The sequence below is a fragment of the Borostomias antarcticus genome (genome assembly GCF_949987555.1).
Source record: "Borostomias antarcticus genome assembly, chromosome: 5".
Lineage (NCBI taxonomy): Eukaryota > Metazoa > Chordata > Actinopteri > Stomiiformes > Stomiidae > Borostomias > Borostomias antarcticus.
The window spans coordinates 17,546,950-17,567,679 of NC_140238.1; the positions used below are offsets into that span (position 1 = coordinate 17,546,950).

General features: G+C 47.1%; 2 protein-coding genes across 4 annotated transcripts; one reads left to right on the plus strand and one right to left on the minus strand.

Annotated features, from left to right (window-relative positions):
• Window positions 1-1,204: 1,204 nt before the first annotated feature.
• nsd2 (nuclear receptor binding SET domain protein 2) lies at window positions 1,205-8,964 on the plus strand (the record flags this gene model as incomplete). Its single annotated transcript, XM_084438977.1, has 20 exons — window positions 1,205-1,816; window positions 2,294-2,465; window positions 2,559-2,722; window positions 2,835-3,183; window positions 3,717-3,829; window positions 3,922-4,024; window positions 4,121-4,236; window positions 4,553-4,645; window positions 4,792-4,918; window positions 5,037-5,237; window positions 5,523-5,702; window positions 6,246-6,402; window positions 6,563-6,765; window positions 6,877-6,980; window positions 7,089-7,358; window positions 7,474-7,590; window positions 7,951-8,092; window positions 8,219-8,325; window positions 8,433-8,631; window positions 8,741-8,964. 20 exons carry the CDS (start codon window positions 1,205-1,207, stop codon window positions 8,962-8,964), a joined length of 3,753 nt encoding a protein of 1,250 aa, XP_084295103.1.
• A 2,267-nt stretch (window positions 8,965-11,231) lies between these two features.
• On the minus strand, window positions 11,232-19,880 carry jade1 (jade family PHD finger 1). 3 transcript variants are annotated; one of them, XM_084438559.1, is made up of 11 exons: window positions 19,772-19,880; window positions 18,621-18,724; window positions 17,781-17,851; window positions 17,492-17,649; window positions 15,997-16,181; window positions 15,647-15,858; window positions 15,314-15,481; window positions 14,795-14,911; window positions 14,059-14,649; window positions 13,179-13,296; window positions 11,232-12,975 (listed from the first exon to the last, which is right to left on the minus strand). In XM_084438559.1, the coding sequence occupies exons 2-11, from the start codon at window positions 18,667-18,669 to the stop codon at window positions 12,086-12,088; spliced, it is 2,559 nt and encodes an 852-aa protein (XP_084294685.1). In that variant the 5' UTR covers window positions 18,670-18,724; window positions 19,772-19,880; the 3' UTR covers window positions 11,232-12,085. The 3 variants fall into 3 exon arrangements, with proteins under 3 accessions (XP_084294685.1, XP_084294684.1, XP_084294683.1); XM_084438558.1 differs by having other exon boundaries at window positions 19,768-19,866; XM_084438557.1 differs by having other exon boundaries at window positions 18,621-19,860.
• Between the last annotated feature and the right edge of the window lie 850 nt (window positions 19,881-20,730).

The following is a 20,730-nucleotide window of genomic DNA, read 5'->3' on the forward strand; positions in this document are numbered from 1 at the left end:
TAGCTACTGCTGCTAGCTGGCGAGCGAACGTGTTGGCTGGCTTGCTACCTAGCAAGGCTTGAAATATTTAGAGTCGTGACGCTAACGTTAGCTAATTTATGTTTAGCTAGCTAGCGTTAGTTCAAATATGGCTCGGGATTAAAAACTACGAACAGTAGCCAGCTAGGGAGGCACTGAATGTTATCTAACTTAACTGTTCTGCCAGTCTAGCAACATTCTTCAGTAATGTAGAACTGCCCGTGCCCATTCATACCCAGCAATTAGACAGACCCTCACCCTGTCGTACTCTGCACTTAGAAATTATCTAACGTGACCAACTAACGGGTGTCACAAAAATCGACATTCATGTTGTCATCAACACTTCGTTTGGTAACCAACGTTAGATAGATTATTAACGCGTTAGCTAAGAGACATCAAGTGATCTCAAAATGTGGTGGATCATGTTAGCCGGCTAGCAAGCTCCTCGCTAGCTAACTTATCCGATTAAAGTGGGATAGGTTACTCCGAGCCTATCAATGTAGCTGTTTTCAAATTGTATCACATTGAAATTATAAGTAGCTAGCCAACGTTAGCTTTTTAACTGGACACGAGAATTTAAGAATTATTCTGGCGTCGCTGGTCTGTCAGCTGTCTCTACATTTCCGCGGCTTTCTAGTTTCTATTGCTGCTGGTTTCTAGTGATGGCGTCAACGCACATTCTATCCTCTGGACATTCAGTGCATGTGGCTCCTCGCAGCTGCACCGCTCTCTGGCCATTCTGCAGTCTCCTCAGCATGAGACTGTAGGGTGCAGCAAGTTAAGGTTTAGAGACAACTTAGAAGCCCCTTTGTTCATTTGGTAAGAAAATGTGCTCGCCGGTGTCGCTTTATTTAAATTGCACGCGTGTTCATTTTCATCCGTATGTTTTGTAATAAAGTCATCATGTATTTGAGGTGAGATTTGCGACCACTGTTAGTTATCTCTCGACACTATTTGAACGTACAACTATCCTATTGTGAAACTATCATATTGCGAAGATACTTTGTTAGTTTTAACAATAATGTTATATTTGTAAATTTTTGATGGGAAGATTGATGGAAATACTTGTGTTAGTAAAGTTTGTCTTTGTATTGTCAAGTGCCATTCTTGTCTCTGAGTGTCTTCATGTTGTCATGTCCTACTCCTTGTCTTGCAGCTCAGTGAGCCTCGGATTGGATTGGAGGGGATGGACAGTAAGGGTGGATCCCTGCCTTTGATGCCTGAGCCCCTAAGTCCAGTCAGCATGAAGCAGCCGCCTGAGCCGCTTACCGGACGCAAGAGCCGGGGAGACATGGGCGCTGACCCCGCCCTGCTAATGGATAAAGCAGCTGTCCAGCTGGCTGCTACTTTACAGGACAGTGTTCTACAGAAGATGACCAGTCACAACCACAGTCACGAGAGGCTCAAAGACCTAACCTCTCGCGTGTTGAACGGGGACCAGGACAAGCTGCCCAAGATGTGTGCCGCCGAGCCACCCACCCTGAAAGGTGCCGAAGCCCCCCCGACACACGGCAGCCCCCAGCGAAAGGGTGCCTCTCCCGAGCTCAAGCTAAAGATCACGAGGAGGGTAGCCAACGGCAAGTCGCCACGGTTTGAGCCCTGTTGTGCAGAGGGGCCTAATCTAGCCATGGCCCCTGCTGATGTCATGCTGGGTGCACCCAACAAAGGGAAGGATGGCCAGGGGAGAAAGAGGCGGCCCGTTAAACCAAAACCTCAGCCCAAACCCGGCTGCTCACCTGCGCCTCTGCAGCCTCCTGTCAGTGTGCAGCCAGAGGAGAGCTCTGCATCAGCCAATAAGGTTAATGGCTCCTTTTTATGATTTTCTTTGTTTGCTGAATAGAACGTGAACTTGTCGTCCCCCACCTAGATGTGTGTCGTCAGCACGTACAGTGGTTGACTGTAAGTGGAGTGGGCATTTCTAGATGCATCTATAGAGCCAGGATATAGGCCCATTATATTTTTGGTTTAGTCTAAAATGTAGGCATTTAAGTAGATGGCCTCCTAAGTAGAATAGACTATACTTTTAGTTTTACTGAGACACCAAGCATTTTTTATGTACAAACTCAAAGCAAAATGTACTTGTCACTGGGAAAAAATGTGTGGTATGTGTGTGCCGGATGCATTAGCGTACAGAGGTCAATCTAAAGTACCCCCCTTCCGTTGCAGGGTGGGGGACAATGACATGTTATTGAGATCTATGGAGCAGTGTCATGAAATGATCGTGATCCATATAATGCGATACGATTTGTGACAGCTCTGATGTTTTCTGATACAGGTGCCTGTTCCTCTTCCGGAGGTGAAGGGGGCAGAGAAAGAGGACCCCCCCCTGCAGATCTGCTTCTCTGTTGGCGATGTCGTGTGGACCAAGGTGTCTGGGTACCCCTGGTGGCCTTGCATTGTGACCACAGACCCTGAACTCAATGAACACTTTAAACAAAAACAGAAAGGTACATACTCCCCCCCAAAAAACGTAGACAAATTGCTTATGAAATAGGGAAGTAAATTTCAGGATTTGATGTTTTATATGTTTTGTTCTGCAGTGAACAGCCGGACAGGGCTGCTGTACCATGTACAGTACTTTGGAGATGCTCCTGAGAGAGGTTATATTTTTGAGAAAAGCATGGTGTCCTTCAATGGCGAGGAGCAGTACCAGGAGCTCTGCCAAGGCAACAAACAGCCAGCCTCCCGAGTCATCCACAGAGAGGTAACCTGGAACCTTCATACAGGAATCATAGCCACGAACCAAATACAAACAGCAGTATTGCTGTTACTACTAAAGTAGCATGTTTAAAATATATATTTCCTGTGTCTAGCAGACCACTCCCTCAGTGCCTCGTAAACTCCGGGGCCAGTGGAATATGGGCATCGCCCAGGCTAAGCAGGCTGCCAGCATGGCACTTGAAGAGCGCATGGCCATGTTCACCTTCGTCTACGACAGCGACGGGCCGCACCTGAACCCCCGCGTGTTAGAGGAGCTGAGGCCAGCGCCAGCAAAGGCAAGCGGGGAGGAGGAGCAGGGACCACAGGAGGCATCCAGACTCGGCCCACCACCACTCCCCACAGTCCAGCCTGCTCCCCCCACCCCTGACCCCAAAGACAGCACTTCAGCGGGGAAGAAGGCCCCGACCCCCAAAACAAAAACCACCACGGCCAAACAAGGAAGACGCAAGACCACTGCTTCACCGTTAAAGAAGAAAGCAAAGGTCCTGAGCCTTTCCAAAGAAGGACCACATCAGTCACTCTCACAGGTCTGTATATTTACATTTCCATAGGACTTGAAGTATGGTGAGAATATTTATGATGATAGGGATTTTGGTTTTGCTTTACAGGAAGTTGTATGTTTTGTCTTTTCAGGATCCTGCCACTTTGACAACAGAGACAGAATTACTTGAATCTCAGAAAAAAAACAAGTCCAAACTGAAGTCTCAACCACCTACCAAGAGGGTGAGAAAGACGTCCAAGATAATTTCTTCTGCAGCCAACATGACAGAACCTACCAAGAAAGCTCCTAAGATGAAGAGCCGTCCGATTACTGAGGAATCGAAGTCCAAAGGTGGTTTTGTTTTCTCCTGCCTACTGCATCTCATCACCCCCCAGCTCTTTTGCTGCATGAAAGATCCGCCTCTCATGTACTATGCTAATGGAAACTCACTGTGATCTGCATGTATTTACTTGGTTTGCTCTCGCTGTGTTTCCAGGTCTGAAGGCACAGAAAAAGTCCTCTAAAAGGGCATTAGATAAAACCGATGAGGAGAAGGAACAACAGCCCAAGAAGAAGCGTAAATTGGGAAAAGTTGGTGAAAAGCAGGAGGTGAGTTATCATAGCTATCAGACCTTCCACTATTGTACGCAGTATGTGTCGTTGTAGACGACCGTTTAACAAGTCTGATTCTCCTTTCTCAGACCCCGGCTTCAGACAGCTCTTCTACCACTAAGCAGAGAAAGACAAGGAAGACGAATGCAGAAATAAAGAAGGGAACCAAGGGTTCAAAGGCATCGCTGTCTGGTAACCGTTCATGTTTCTGAGCCCTACCGTCTTGTTGTTTGTGACTAGGTCTCATCTGAGCAATTTTGAGCCTGTTCTTACCCCGCACATCTACAGAGGTAAATGTCCCCGAGAAGCCAAAGCGTGTGTGGAAGAGGAAACAAGATTCAGACGACCAATCGGCTCCCGCTCAGCCCAAGAAGAGGAGGTCACCGCCCAGTCCTGAGCCAGAGGTAAGTGGGTCCACGCGGAGCCGGGTGGAGATGGTGACGGAGAAACGGGGATGGAGAGCAGCAGGGCTGAAAATGAACACCTGCCACCAGCCAAATGCAGGTAAAATTTCCAATTGGCGACGAGATTTCGGAAGGCTATCTGAAAAAGAAAAAAAAACTTGGCCGGTAGATTTTTTTCATCTACAGTCCCCTTGGCAGGTGACTCACCGTGAGCCAAAAAGTTAATTTTCACCCCTGGAGAGCAGGTTACTTTGCTGCGTTGAGATCAAGCTGTTGCCTCAACTTAAGCGGTTGTCCGGTGCGCTGTGTTCTCCAGGGCTCTGGGAGCGAGGGGCGTCCCGAATCCCCCAGCGACAGCATCGATGGGACCAAGAAGAACGGCGGCGCCAAAAAAGAGAGCGTCTGCCAGGTGAGACCCCCCCCCCCCCCCAAAAAAAAGACCTACATTTCTGTTCTCCTCCTCTCCTTTGTGTTCCTGTGTGTGCAACACTGCTGACAGCGTGGTCAGGCGGAGGTGGATGACTGGCCCCTGAAGCTGTTCCTGTGCTGTCGCAGGTGTGTGAGCACGCCGGAGAGGACGTCCTCCCCTGTGAGGGCCAGTGCTGCGGGACCTTCCACCTCCAGTGCCTGGGCCTCTCCCTCAAGCCCAAGGGGAAGCTGCTGTGCCACGAGTGCAGCTCAGGTGAGGGCTCTGCAGGGCGCCAGCCAAGCTAGTAGTGGATCGGTGCTTGATACCGACGCACACGCTCACTCTTGTCTCTCTTTCTCTCTCTCTCTCTCTCTGCCTCCCTCCCTCCCAGGCGTGCACCTGTGTTTCTCCTGTAAGCGGTCAGAGGGGGAAGTGAGACGCTGTAGCGTCCAGCACTGCGGCAGGTTCTACCACGAGGCCTGCGCTCGCCTCAGTGCCCTCACCGTGTTCGACAACAAGGGCTTCCGCTGCCCACTGCACACCTGCCTGAACTGCCACTATAGCTGCCGCTCCAAACCCAAGTCCACTAAGGGTGAGGGGCAGTGCATGACAGGGGAATACAAGCTTGTCGTATAACTTATTAAACTGAAGTTATTATATTCTTTAGTAGATTCCTTTTATTTGTCACATGTAATGTATGCTGTACAGTCACAGTGAAATGTTGCTACCAGTTCCAAGATTATGCTTGATATAGATAAACTCCTATAGTCGGTTCCGAATTCCAAGTTATAAATTACGAAAATTACAAAGTTTACAGATGTAAAAGAAGCATGGGATGTGGAGTTCATGGTGAGTGTGGCGTTTGCGCGTGTTGCAGGGAAGATGATGCGCTGCGTTCGCTGTCCCGTGGCGTACCACACCGGAGACCTGTGCGTGGCGGCGGGCAGCGAGATGCTCAGCCCCAACGCCATCGTCTGCACTAACCACTTTGCCGCCAAGAAGGGCTACAGCCAGCACAGTCACGTCAACGTCTGCTGGTGCTTCGTCTGCTCCAAAGGTGGGTACCTCCTCCCTCCCGTCTCCCTCCCGTCTCCCTCTCCCTCCCGTCTCCCTCTCCCTCCCTCCCGTCTCCCTCCCTCCCGTCTCCCTCCCGTCTCCCTCTCCCTCCCGTCTCCCTCTCCCTCCCTCCCGTCTCCCTCTCCCTCCCGTCTCCCTCTCCCTCCCTCCCGTCTCCCTCTCCCTCCCTCCCGTCTCCCTCTCCCTCCCTCCCGTCTCCCTCTCGTCTCCCTCTCCCTCCCTCCCGTCTCCCTCCCTCCCGTCTCCCTCTCCCTCCCTCCCGTCTCCCTCTCCCTCCCTCCCGTCTCCCTCTCCCTCCCTCCCGTCTCTCTCTCCCTCCCTCCCGTCTCCCTCTCGTCTCCCTCTCCCTCCCTCCCATCTCCCTCTCCCTCCCTCCCGTCTCCCCTCCTCCCTCCCTCCCGTCTCCCCTCCTCCCTCCCTCCCTTCTCTCTCCCTCCCTCCTGTCTCCCTCCCTCCGCCGGCCCGGGCCCTCCTCCCGAGTCGGGCGTGACGGGCGTTTTGGCGTGCTGTGCTGTGCTTGTAGGCGGCCGGCTGCTGTGCTGCGAGTCCTGTCCCGCCGCCTTCCACCCCGACTGCCTGAACATCGCCATGCCCGACGGCAGCTGGTTCTGCAACGACTGCCGGGCCGGGAAGAAGCCCAAGTACAACGACATCATCTGGGTCAAGCTGGGCCTCTACAGGTCAGGAAGTAACCCCCCGGGGACGATCTACGGCGTTTGCTTGAATTCCCCCTCCGCCGTCAAGAGGCCATGGGAAAATAAAAAATAATTTAGGGAGACGCGTTTGAGTGTGTCCTCACTCCTCTCCCTCTTGTCCTCTGTCTGTCTGTCCTCTCCTCAGGTGGTGGCCGGCAGAGATCCGCCACCCACGGAACATCCCCACCAACATCCAGCACCTGCGGCACGAGATAGGAGAGTTCCCCGTCTTCTTCTTCGGCTCCAAGGACTACTTCTGGACCCACCAGGGCCGGGTGTTCCCCTACATAGAGGGAGACAGGGGCTACAAGCACTCGAAGACCGGCATTGGGAAGATCTTCAAGAGAGGTAAGGTCAACAACCACACATTACTGTATCCATCTACAGTACACGTCCCGTCTTTAGCATGCGAATGCCAGTGAAAGAGCCTATTAGGCCAGCTGAGATCTGTTTCTTTAGCTCTCATGGAGGCCGAAGCTCGTTTCAAGGAGATCAAAATGGAACGGGAGGCCAAGGAGACGCAGGAGAATAATAGAAAACCATCTCCGTACAAGTACATCAAGGTCTGAATTCTCTCCCTCCTCCAATTTCGTCTGTATGCTTGCAAATTCCAACAAAGTTAAAGATGGCGGCACAGTGTATAATTTCAGAAACGTCTTTTTTCCCTGTAGATCAACAAGCCGTACGGCAAGGTGCAGGTGTACACGGCGGACGTGTCTGAGATCCCCAAGTGCAACTGCAAGCCCACCGACGAGAAGCCGTGCGGGTTTGAGTCGGAGTGTCTGAACCGCATGCTGATGTACGAGTGCCACCCGCAGGTGTGCCCCAGCGGCGAGCGCTGCTGCAACCAGGACTTCACCAAGCGCCTCTACCCCGAGACCAAGGTCATCAGGACGGCCGGCAAGGGCTGGGGCCTGCTGGCCCTCCGCGACGTCAAGAAGGTGAGGAGGGAGAACTGCGTTGGTCAGTTGACATACTCACCAGGAGGGGGGGGGGGTCAGTTTGTGGAGAGGGCGGTGTCGGTATTCTGACCGGACGCCGCGTCTTCTCCCACAGGGGGAGTTTGTGAACGAGTATGTGGGGGAGCTGATTGACGAGGAGGAGTGCAGAGCCAGGATCAAGTATGCCCAGGATAATGACATCACTCACTTCTACATGCTCACCATCTACAAGGTTAGTCCCGCCTGCCTGGGTATAGCTGTCAAACAAGGACATTGGCTGCTCCACTACGAAGAGGTTCTGTCCACTCAGTGGCAGTAACTGTCGCTCTGGAGCTAGACAAACAGTATTGCTTTGGGAGTGTTACACTCAAGTCCTCTGTGACATTATAGAAAACAATACAACAGAACAACTTGAAGAAGATCGCACATATTTAAAGCATTGTGTTCTTAAATCTTAAATACCTTGCAATGGTTTTCATCCCTCCACAAATGTTTCAGCTCTTCTCTGTCACAATTGAAATAATTGCATGGGCTTATAATTTCAGAAACAAAGTGCTCCTCCATTGCTCTAACCTGCTGTTGTTGTTGGCAGGACCGGATCATAGATGCAGGTCCGAAGGGGAACTACTCTCGCTTCATGAACCACAGCTGCCAGCCCAACTGTGAGACCCAGAAGTGGACTGTCAACGGGGACACACGAGTGGGGCTGTTCGCCGTGTGTGACATCCCTGCAGGTGACTACTGGAGGGCTGGCCCTGCTGCCGCGGCCGCCTCTGGTCCTCATTCATTATGTGAACTGGAATACACATGTTCAGTCTTGTCTTTGTTCCAAATGTGGCTCTTGCTTTCCTGCCCTCCAGGAACCGAGCTCACATTCAACTACAACCTCGACTGCCTTGGTAACGAGAAGACGGTGTGTCGCTGCGGGGCACCCAACTGCAGCGGTTTCCTCGGAGACCGGCCTAAGGTGAGTAGGCCCTTGGCGTGAGTAGGCAAACTCGGACGTGTTAAAAAGACATCAGGTTTGTAAACCCGGGCCCCGCTGACGATCTACGGCGTTTGCTTGAATCCCAGAACTCCAACGGCCAGACTGCAGAGCCCAAAGGGAAGAAGGTGAAGAAGAAGCCGAAGAAGCGGCGGAGTGAGGGGAGGAAGCCATCGGAGGACGAGTGTTTCCGCTGTGGCGATGGAGGACAGCTGGTGCTGTGTGACAAGAAGAGCTGCACCAAGGCCTATCACCTGTCCTGCCTGGACCGCACCAAGAGACCCTTTGGTAAGAAGTCTAAAAACATGTATTACCAGGAAAATATTGAACTAGTAACAGGGTGTGGTGTGGCGAGGTGTGTGTGTGTGTGACCATGGTCTGGTTGTGTCCCTGGCAGGCCGTTGGGACTGCCCCTGGCACCACTGTGACGTCTGCGGAAAGAACTCTGAGGCCTTCTGCCAGCTCTGCCCCAACTCCTTCTGCAAGGCCCACCAGGAGGGGGCGCTGTGCCTCTGGCCTTCCACCGGGCAGCTGTGCTGTCAGGAGCATGAGCAGCCGGAGGCAGCGACCCCCGAGATCCCCCGTCCCCCCAAAGGCTGCAGGAAAGGTCAGGAGGTGTAGAGCTGGGGGGGGGCACCAAACTCTAACAGCCAGTCCCAGTATGAATGGAAAGCAAACTCCACAATTATGTCTTCAAGATCAGAAACAGAAGGCACTGTACATCAACAGCCTCGTCAGGGAAATCCTGTTTTAGCTCTAAAGCGCCAGGGAGTCCAAAATCAGGTCCAGCTACTCTCCGCGTCCTCATGTTGTTGTTTTTTTTTTTGTTTTTTTTTTATTTTAGTTCTTGTGTTTGTTTGTTGTTGGGGTTTTTTTTACATTTTTTTTATTATTTTTTTTACTCGTCTGCACTGAGGCAACAACACATCTGTGGTACAGCACAAGGCACAGGACACCTCATTTTAGACAGCATTATAGTCAGCAAACTTGAACCTCAACACACATGCCCCCCCCCCCCCCCATATTAATGATCTTGAACAATAGAGGTTTATATATCTATATATGTGTGTATAAAAAATACCAAAATTAAAATAATACTGGAATGTTGTTAGTACTGTAATGTTTGACAAATCGAAGCTGTTTTTTCTATACAAGCGATCTCATTAAACACAAGACACTATGGGTAGGCCCTGAATGGCCTGTCTGTTTCCTTTAGTAGGCTGTAGGTTACATTTAGCTATAGACAAATACATAACTTTTCCCCCCCTCAATTTTATTTTATTTTGTAGTAATGCAAGGGGCCCTAAATGAATGTTTGGCAAACTCATAACCTACCTGATGAGAAATAGAGATACTGAAAAGTATTAAAAGTGCCGAGTTGAAACATTATTGTTGGCTTTTACTCCATCTTGAAGACCCCCCCCCCCCCCTACACACACCGTTTCTAGCCACCACTAATTACTGTCTCTCACAAGGTTATGGGCTGCTATGGCACAAGCACAGGCTGGCTCTTCAGCAGACCCAAGGTCAAGAAATTCACCTCTATGGGTTTAGGGTAGTGTGTTTTTATTTCCTGTGTCTGCTAGGTTTTATTTTTCAGTTTAGTATTTTTGTAAAACAAATTTTTAGTTCTTTTCAGATTAAAGGTCTTTTATATTAATTTGATTTTTGATCAGTCAAGGTGCCTAAAAAGTTACAAATTTGTGTGATTCAAAGCAAAGCTTTACGTACCCGGTTAGCAATAAAGACAAGACAAGTAATTGTTGAGACCCTGAAGTCAAAATGGTGAGGATGGTGGTGGTGATGAGAGGGCACCAAGTTAGCCTGGATCTGCAGGCTCAACATGGTGATAACAACCACCCCATATACCTGTGCCTTTTTTACATTCAGAAAGTCATACTATATATATACATATATTATATACTCTTTTTGGGAATGTGTGGTTTAGCCGTTCCATGCTGTTATGAGGATTGTTTAGTTTAACCTCTGCATTTTGATTCAGCCTATGGGCATGCTGAAAGATATCCAGTTCCCTGCTGAAGTTCATGTAACTTTAGGTGTAGACCAAATTGAGACGATTTAAAACTGCACCTTTCTTGTTTTTCTCCCCCCAATGGAAGGGATATGTTCACACCTATTCCTATGGGGGCAGGTCTTGGATGAGTATTTTAAAGTTCACATGCTTAAGTATTTTGATCCTAGCAGTGATTATTTGATGAGTGAATGTAGTTCAGCAAGTTATTTTGTGAGCACTGTAATTCCCTCTAGAGCTTAAGTATAAGTGTGATTAGGGGTATTGTAACTACTGTCCTAGTAAGAAACTAATATGTACATAATGTATAAGTGGGAATAGTGATGCATCTATTGTAAATACCGTACAGTTTCTAAAGATGTATGTTTGCAGTGCTAATACCTTTTTTTGTGCAAGATTTCGTAACTGTTGAATCATGCAAAAGTTTACTGCAGTGCCTATACCTGCAAGACTGTTAAATAAAGGTTTACTGCATCCATCATGTGGCCTCAGATCATTGGTGGTTCAGAATAATCTACATTACTCACCTTGAGTACGCAATGATAAATTGCTGCATTCACTCATCACAATCACAGATCAAAATGTCCATACGAGTTCTGAGTGAGCTGTCCATAAATGAGGGTTAATCTTTTTTTTATATATATATATATACTTGTTGTACAGCACGGGACACCATTTTATACAGCATTACAGTCACCTGAACACACATTTCCCCCCACATAAATGGACTTGGAACAATAGATTTAATTAAAATAAAGACCAAAATTATAATACTGGAATGTTGTTCTATGTACTATGACGTATTAGGTATGATGATATAATGAAAAAGTAGTCAGGAACAAATAGTGCCGCTTGTATATACTTTTATTTATCTTAAAGACATGACATGAAATGAATTTGCTTAACTAGTACAGCAGCAGCAATAATACAAAATGATTCAGTGTAAAAATAATTATCTTAACCTTATTCAGTGCCATCCTCTCTTAGTGCAAATGCTTAAAATAAGATAGGCACACAATGATGATATCCTTTCACTATTCAAATACACGACTGTTCTAAGAACCCATTCTTAATTCTACATCAATTTCAGATAAAAAATAGGTTTTCGGTCTCCACAGGTGAAGACAGATCTTGAAGGTGTACTGAAATTTTTATGAGATCAAGAAGTCCTTGCTGACATGAATATAATGATTTGAATGATAGGCACTCCCAGCTGCTTTCACAGAATACCTCAGACATCTAGTTCAATACTAACCACTTGATTCCAAAAAGGTAAAGGTTGGTTAATCTAATGATTAGATGACTAGATTAATGATCTACTTAATGATTTTTTTTTTTATAATGAAAATTGCTTGATAGAGTGCTGTTACCTTTTTCAACTAAGTGCAAACAATTGACTGGCTTGCTGCAAGTACTACAATATGACATCCAAACATAAAAATATTACTATCCATAGCTTATGGTCCCAAGCAATAATCAGAACTTTGCTTGTAGTTGCTTGTTTAGAGTAAGTGGCAACATGACACCTTTTCAACAATATTTTTATGAAAAATAAAATATCACTATAAAATGTTACAAATTAAATAAATATTGGTTCTGTGAATCTGACATTTCCTTGATTTTGAGAAAAACAACCATCAGTTAGCTCTGTTCTCAACTACCACGGTATCCAGCTTCACTTTCAAGTTACCCTTTTTATCGAAACATCAATCAGGAGGCTAGAACCCCGCGCCGGATTATGTCAGAGCAATAGTGCCGGCAGAGCGAGTCGCCGCCCCTCAGCTGGTGAGAATGACATCTTTTCACACAAGGCTTCTTCTCCTCAGGGCTGCTAGGCTTCACGTTGCTCTCTGTCCCTGTGCGCAGGCGGGTCCTGGGGTAAGAGGGCTCGCTAGTGCTGGTGAGAGGCCTGAGCAGTGGCTTGCGTTGCTGGGCGGCTGGCTCTGACACCTCCTGCTCCCTCACCTCCAACGGTCTCCCAGTCCTCTTGGGGATTCTGAACTTCCCCCAGTTTTTAAGATGGCTTCCCGCCGCTCCACCAGATAAGAGGGATCCATTAGCTTGGGTGCAGGGGTCCTTCCTCAGCCAACCGTTGGGTCTTGTGGTTGTGGAAACGCGGGTCGGTTGAGTTCTAGACGCTCCGTCAAGACTGTCCTCCGCACTGGTCCCCGGTCTGGTTTTGGTCTTGACGGGGGACGTCTCCTCGAGTCCGCTCTTCTTCTTCCTATCCTCTGTGTACAGGTCATTGCCTGGTTTCAGTCTGGTCAGCACCACACTGACCCTCCTCTGCTGGAGGTCAGGGAACGGGCCTCCCCTCCCGACGCTTCGCCCCTCCTCTGGCTTGTGTGGTCTGATGCAGTTGACGACCTCCTCGGCCTTGGGCTGCTGCAGTCTGGCGTGGCCGACCACCTTGTCCTCGTTCTCCAGCGGTCTCTTGGGATCCTCCCCCTCACCGTGATTGGGTGGCACGTTAACGACACTTTTCCTGTGGCCTCCCTTCTTCCTGTCCTTTTTGAGGGAGCCCCGTTTGGTCACGGAGCCACGCGCAGGCACCAAACTCAAAGACGAGATGTCTTTTACACTCGTGGTTGACACCTCACCTAGGACAAAAGAGGGGGGGGGAAATGATGGCCGTCATGACTGGAACAACACAAGACCAAACCCAGGGAAGCACAGAGACAGAAGTGGGAGAACGTCTCACAAGACCAAACCCAGGGAAGCACAGAGACAGAAGTGGGAGAACGTCTCACAAGACCAAACCCAGGGAAGCACAGAGACAGAAGTGGGAGAACGTCTCACTTACCGGACAGCAGCTCTTGCTCCAGCAGTCTGACCTGGTGGTGGAAGATCTGCTCCTGGACACGCCACAGCGAGCGCTTCATCTTCTCCCTCCGCGTAACCATGTAGGTCAGATTGCGCACCTAGAGGAACACGGCACAACAGTGAGGAGACGAGTAGGTGGTGGTTCTGCACTTGAGGGAGAAGCACATGTTGGGGGGGGGCCCTTGCCATTTTACATCAATAAGAGGTACCATGATTAAGGAAGGCTGACCTAACATTTCACTATCTGCTCAAATTAAGTTAGCTAGGAGTCTGTTAGATTATCAATAAAAGGTACCATGATTTAGGAATGCTGACATAACATTTTACGATATTGCACTTCTCTTTCAAAGAAAAACTGCTCAAATGAAGTTAGCTCAGAGTCTGTTTTATATATTGAAGGAGCTTTATCTGAGGCTTCTTTCTCCCAACTACAGCTTATCTGGTGAGTTGGATTCCTGCTTCTGTGCCTGTCTGGGTCAGGCTGTTCCTCTTACACTCCTCCACAAGCATTTGCTCACCAAGTAAAACTACTTCGGTTTACAACCAATATCTCAGCTATGTACGTGAAAATAAATGTAAGATACGCATAAGAACTCTAGGGAGGAGTGGGGGTACATTCCAGGTAAACGTCTAGTTAGTTAAAGTACAAAGATAGCAGTCGAGTATTTTGTAGCACTTTACACTGTGTTTATTGAAACTCTTCCTAAAAGAAGCTAGAAGGTTCGTCCCCCTCTCTGCCTGCTCCTGTTGTCGTCTTCCTCATCCACTCTGCGGCCAGAGGCCGCAGCCGTCACCCAGCGCCTGCTCCCTTGGTGCGGCTGCTCCCTAGTGGAGGCACAGGGCGGAGGCGAGGAACCTACCCTCTCCAAGTCCTGCCGGAGGTGAGTGAAGAGCTGGAGCCGGCGTCGCAGGACCTCCTGCTCCCGGCGGGCCAGGCTCTCCTCCTCGTCCTTCTTGGGGGTGAGGAGCAGCTGGTTGAAATTGGCCTTGCGTTTGAGCTTCCAGTACTGGTAGAGGAAGTCCACTGCCTCCTTAGACAGCTTCAGGTGCTCCGCTACCTCCCCGGCATCCACAAACTGGAAGAACTCCTCCTCCAGCTGCTGCAGTTTCAGTTTGCGGAGGTTGACCCTCTTCTCCTCCTGCTGGCAGCCGTTCAGCCCCTCAGGCTCCTTGGGGCCTTCGGCGGGGAGTGTGGCTGGGATGGCTTTGTCAGTGATCCCTCTGATTCTCCCCCTCCTTCTACTCCTTTTGTCTTTGGCCCCCTCCTCCTCCTCCTCCACCTCATCTCCGGAGTCAGCATCTCGGCCTTCGCTCCCCTCCAGTCCTGAGTGCTTGGGGCAGTAGGACTTGAACTTCACCTCGTCCTCCTCCGTCAGGATGGTGTTCATCTCCAGACTGCAGTGGAGGCCACATGTCACGTGGAAAGCAGTCCGACAGTTCTTTGCCGAGCACTGAGGAGACAAAGGTAGATTTGATCAATTTTACAAAGATAGAAATGCATGCGTTGTTTCTCTAAATCCGTTTTCTTGATCTTGTTGTAGCCATGAGGCTGGTAGCATTATGTATCATCAGAAGTGCCTATTGAAGGGCCTCTACCTGTATGCATGCTCCAGTCTTCTCCTTACACAGGCAGCAGATCAGGGCCCACCTGTTAGTGGGAATGTGAGACACGTTGGTTATGGGTTCCATCTTCTCTGGGTTCCCAATGCTCACCTACAGAAGAGCCAAAGTAAAGAGGAGAGAGATAAAAGCAATGTATATTGTATATACTGGGCCAAAGTGCCTCACATACAACCATCAATAAAATTAACTTTGTGAGGTCAAGGTCAACTTTATTTATAAAGCACGTTTAAAATCAACCGAAGTTGCACCAAAGTGCTGTACAATATATAAAATAAACTAAAACAAAAAAAAACAGAATAAAGTGCACATAATTACAGAATAATAAAAGGACAGGACACAAAACAGGACAAGGGATGTAGGCTATCAGGCCTCAAAAGCCAGTGAAAACAAGTGTGTTTTGAGCTGAGACTTAAAGAGCCCTTGTATAGACAGCATTCTATACAAGACTCAAGCACACACTCCCGTTTAGAGACATGGGAGTTCTGCAGTCACCTCTGGGATCCACAAGGCACAGCTGACATGGACCCATTTTGTGCCACTCCGGGTGGGCTTCATGGCTCCACCCTTCTTAGGGCACAGTTGGCACTTAGGCACGATACCGAGGGCACAGATCCGGCACAGCCAGCTCCCTTCAGGCACTTTCTGGATGCCATAGCAGGCCTATCAAGAGAACAAAACAGTCACGCAATGGCACAAGGACACCATACATCTGTGCTCACCTAAAATTGAACACACCCGTGCATGCATGCAAACACAACCAAAGAATTATACCACTGGAGCAGCCCTCTAAAGGCCTGTTCCGTGTGCGATGTCAGAGCAGCTTACCTGGTGCACACAGATGTTGCACTTGTCACAGAAGACCATTTCATTGTTGTCCTCCCCATCGGGAGACTGGCAGACATCGCACACCACATCCTCGTCATACTCTATGCCCAGCCCCTCCTCTGTCTCCATGGCATGGCTCATGTTGTCATAACAACGTCTCTCAAACTCCTCCATGACTCTCTCCATGGTCATCTCATCCAGCACTGGCATCCCTATGGCAACATTATATTCACACACAGTTAGATACCATAAATGTATGTACAATGAGTGTTAACAACCAAATTTTCTTGTTCTCTTTAGTGAGCAATATCTTATTGGGTCTAGATCATAGTGCCGTGGCAACTTCTCACCCATCTCACAAAACTCCTCGTTGACCAGCTGCAGCCAGGCGACGTCCTCCTCATTCAGGTCATAACGACACATCCCGTTAGCCAGGGTGATGATGTCCACATAACCCAGCGCCTCAGAGCCTGATGTCCGGATCAACTTCTTGGGCTTCGTGAACAGGACCTCCTTCCCCTTGTCAGCTATGACACTATAGTACGTACAGACAATTTGTATCAAAATGTAACTTAGCACTAGGGATGTGCGCGACTAGTCGTTTAAACGAATAAACGGCGCAGCTTTTGCTAGCCGTTTAAGAAATAATAGTCGATTAAATGAAATATAATAGAATTAGATCAAAAATAAAAATATTTATAAAAATACTTCAATAATTAGTCACCTCATTCATTCATCTGCGCAATCTCTATTATTCACGCCTATACACCTATACGTAGCCTATCGTCTGACATCCGCGGTCTTTAATACTATAGTAATTTAACTTATGCTATTCAATGATCAGGGGTGCACGGCACATTGCCACTAAAGTGTGCTCACATTAATTAATGTAGCCTAATCATTTGGTTTGTGAAAGTCAAGACGTGACGGAAATCTGTCCAACAATAGGCTATGACTAGATTCCAAGAGGCGCGCTCGCTTTCACAGCCTAATTGCTGAGTTGAACTCTGAAGGAGGCAGACCATTACATTTGCAAAACATAGGTTTATGCATACTAGTATACATCCAAGCAACTGTCACAAAGTACTCTGTGTTTTAAATAGCCAAACCAGACTTGGAGCGAGATGCGCAACGAGTGAAAATTGGCTTCCGCTGAATGTTGGTTAGAAAGATAGAGGAACTTTATTGCAGACATGCAGGTCCATATAAAACGTTATATTTGCACAGTAGGCTATTATTCTTTCACTTTATTATTTGCATCATTCTTTGTGGACCAATGTTTGAATAAATTTGCCTTCAAACGTTATTGCCCTCTCCGACATCCGCGGTCTTTATGTGAAATCTAGTTTTAGCCTACTGATACATTACAGGCTTTAGGCTAGCCTACTCTCTTCAATTAAACAAAATAAATCACATTTATATATTTTCTAAGTAATAAGCTGTAAGGACAGGCTGAACTACTGTTTTGCACTTGCAAACAAAGGAGTGTGTGAGACAGCCCTGCGCAACGCGTGCAAATTGGCTGCCGCTGAGTGTTTGGGAAACATCAAGAATAGTCCTGCATCTTAGCTTGCAGAGTTTAAGAAACATCCTCAATTTTTCTAACTAGCACTTTTTGTAGAAACTTGGGAATCCTGTTTTTAGACTAGTCGTGTAATCGGTTACAAAACCACCGTCTAGTCGTCAGTGAAAATAGTCGCTGCGCACATCCCTACTTAGCACCCATGTTGCGAGTTACTATGAGCTCTTGGCTCAGTCTAGTGATGGCACATATTTTAGGGTTGACTAGTACAATGAATGGCAAAGATACATTTGGGGAATTACAGTTTTGGGGGGTTCTCTTACCGGGCAACAGGCTGAGGGATCGACTCAGGGCTGACTGGGACCTGGACTCCTTTCTCCCACTCCTGCCTCCAGGGGTCAGCTAGAATGTAGAAGTCCTCCAGGTTCAGCTGGTAGGAGTCATGGACCTTCATGGCTGTGATTAAGTCTGTCCTGAATACCTGCAGCATGGGGTCAGACATATCATCTAGCTACTCACTGAGATGGACATCCATCACAGCTACTGGGGTAGTGTGAGCCCTACCGTAGGAGGATATTAGGATATTAGAGAGGGGTTAAAATCTTGACGTACCTCAGAGGGTTTCTTCCCCTTCACTCTCCTGGGGTGTGATTTAGAGTGCTGTGACCACGAGGTTGAATTGCCTTTGAGGACAGAACATACCATATTCATTGAATTTCATTTATACTATATTTTCTACCTTTCTAACCAAACTGACATTAAAGGTACCCAACGAAACGTGAATCAAAACAATCAGTTATTTGTTTATTTTCGAAATTCCTCGATTATATGGTTCCTTGTAGTCTAATAAACATGTTGAATCACTTGAATGTCTTTCCTACTTTGTAATTTATTCGCAAAATGATATTTAGCTAATGTTTTGAAAACAACAAAGATGTGTGAAATGTCACTATTATGTTCTCCGTGTATTGACGCAATGACGTAGTACGTGATTTTCGGGAACCACCTTCTCAAATTTGCTCTAGAGCGCATACTAGTGGTTAAAAACTACATTGGGTACCTTTAAGAGTATGTAATTGTGGCTTGTTCTGATTTTCACCGACATGATTGTGCACTGTTGACGTTCATTTCTCAGACCTCATATCTGCCCAACCTGAAAGTGCATCTTTAAATGTCCAAATGCTGCCCCTGTCCCTACTCCTTAGGCAGTATGCCTCCGCTGTCCTGTCCTTACTCTTTCCTTGCTTGGGAATCCCTGACCAAAAATAAAGTATACATTCATAACTGCATTCGTCTTATTGTGAAATAAATCATTACCCCAAGCAGGTTTATTTAAATTATTATGGGCTAAATTCTATTAAAATTATATTTTATGACAAAGAGGACAAATTTCCACAGTGACAGATTTACATTTCCACCACTGATGGCAAATACATGCAGAGGAATGCTTACTTCCATTGTCAGAGTCTTCACTGCTGCTGGGATGCCGTGTTCTCTTCATGGTCACAAGTCTTGGCAATACTGTGATGTAGGGGTAGTAGGCCTATTTTGTAAATCTGCAAATGAAAGGACTGATAAGTAGCTCAATACTCACCATATCACACAATACAAAGGCATTGGTTCCTGATGATTTGAGCCAGATATGCTCACATAATTGTTTTACTACAATAATTTTTCAAATCAATCACATTTGAAACGTTAGCTAGCTAACATCTGCACATCATGGATGAACATTACTGCATTTATATAATCAACAGATGAAAACAACATAAAATGTGACGTTTAGCTATATTGCTGAGAGCTAACTTAAGTCACTAACCTGACATCAGCGGTTGTTTCCTGCAGAAACATCACTATAGTGATGCACCCTTCACTTTGCTAGCTAACCCACTACACAGCTATCTGATGGCCATTTAGACTAGACAGCATTCAGACAGCGTACCACTATCCCCCATCTGAGAATACTGCAATAAACACGTGTAAAGCAAGACGTCATAATAATAGCATCAGATGAACCTGCAACATGAAAACGTAAACAAGCGGCGCTAATGTATAGCTAAGCCATTAATTCACCACCCGAATACATGTAAAAACATGAGAAACCACAACAGCACATACCAGCTACCTTGCTGCCACACAGACACTGCTGCCATGCGGATTCGCTGCTTTGACAACACCACCACTTCACATTGCAGCTAGTTAGCTAGCTAGTGCTAGTACTAGCAGGCCAAGCTCCCTGATGATGCAGGAGTTTTGGGCTAACGTTAGCTTGAAGCAGCAACTTCAGCTAGTCTGCTAACAAGCTATGGTTGTGCGGTTAGCTAGCTTCCACCAAAACAATATAGTAGCTAGATAATTTACATATGCATTTTCTGTCGTGTCTTCTAACTTCGCTGTTATGCTAATTGGATACACACTCACTGAACGGAACTTAATATTAGCGCCATTTTAAATGACGTTGCTGCCGTTTCACTCTAGCGACGCGGCGGGTTGCCCGCTTATTTAGCTACCTCGCTCGCTAGCTTCCCAAATGAACTGAACACAGCTGTTGTAAATGGCAGTCATTTAAACCCATATAAATATATTAAATACACAGTACCTACAGCACTTCGGGCAGCGGCAGGCGGTTTAAATCGAGCAAGTAGTTTGTACAGCAGGGGATTCTGTAAAGCAGGGTTATGTCCGACTACCATTCCACATGTACACAAACACGACGGTGTCGTGTTGGAGTCACACTGACGTCGGGGCTGACCTATTTAGCTGCAGCTGGGTAGCTTACCCAGCGTTACTGTTGGTTGGCGCTAGTGTACACTGAGTACCTTTAGAAACATGGTATAGGCCTACCTGTGACCAATAACTTGATCAATGACCTAAAATGTTTTCCCACAAAACTATGCTGCAGATATTATTTTTTTGGTAGGCAAACTTGAAAAGTTGGCGATTTATATACAGAGCGCGAGAATAAGTCTGTCACTGACGTCTGGACCGCGTGACCACATTCCACCGAGGCCCATTATTGCTTATATCTCATACTCCACCCCGCCCCATTATTTCTTATCTCATATTTATTAAGTCCTTAGCTCGTTTGTAAATAAAAAAAAAAACACATCGTCAATAGTCCATCGCAATGCATGTTTGCTTTAATCCCAGCCCAAGTGCTATTCGAAATTGTGGAAATCAAAGGTTTTGAATTTTCACTATTCAGGTTGTTTCTCTGGCGGTAAAATGTTTAGATTAACTGACTGGCCACTCCTTGACCTAATTTATAACGACAACAAATATCAGCGCTTTATTCAGGCATCCTGTAGAATATGATCGGTGATCAGTGGGCGTTCCCATATTATTTACTTACTATATTTAATTACTATATATATCACATATAGGCAACATTTAGCACACCCGAGGACTAGATCAAGTACAAACATGTTATTTTTCAAAGCATTAGCAGCACTGACAACGGGTAGGCCTATAGAGACAGAATGTTCAAATGGAAACTGTGAAGGGTTAACGGTTGAAAGGGCTGGTAACAGAAAATATTGAGATTTAGTACAGTATTCTTAAT

Excerpts from the sequence above, each read along its gene's own strand:
- jade1 (XM_084438559.1), bottom strand. The coding sequence starts at position 18,669 with ATGAAGAGAACACGGCATCCCAGCAGCAGTGAAGACTCTGACAATGGA. Across the intron at positions 17,852-18,620 it reads TGAAGACTCTGACAATGGAA|GCAATTCAACCTCGTGGTCA; the intron begins GTAAGCATTCCT and ends CTGTCCTCAAAG. Across the intron at positions 14,912-15,313 it reads GTGCCTTGTGGATCCCAGAG|GTGAGCATTGGGAACCCAGA; the intron begins GTGACTGCAGAA and ends GCTCTTCTGTAG.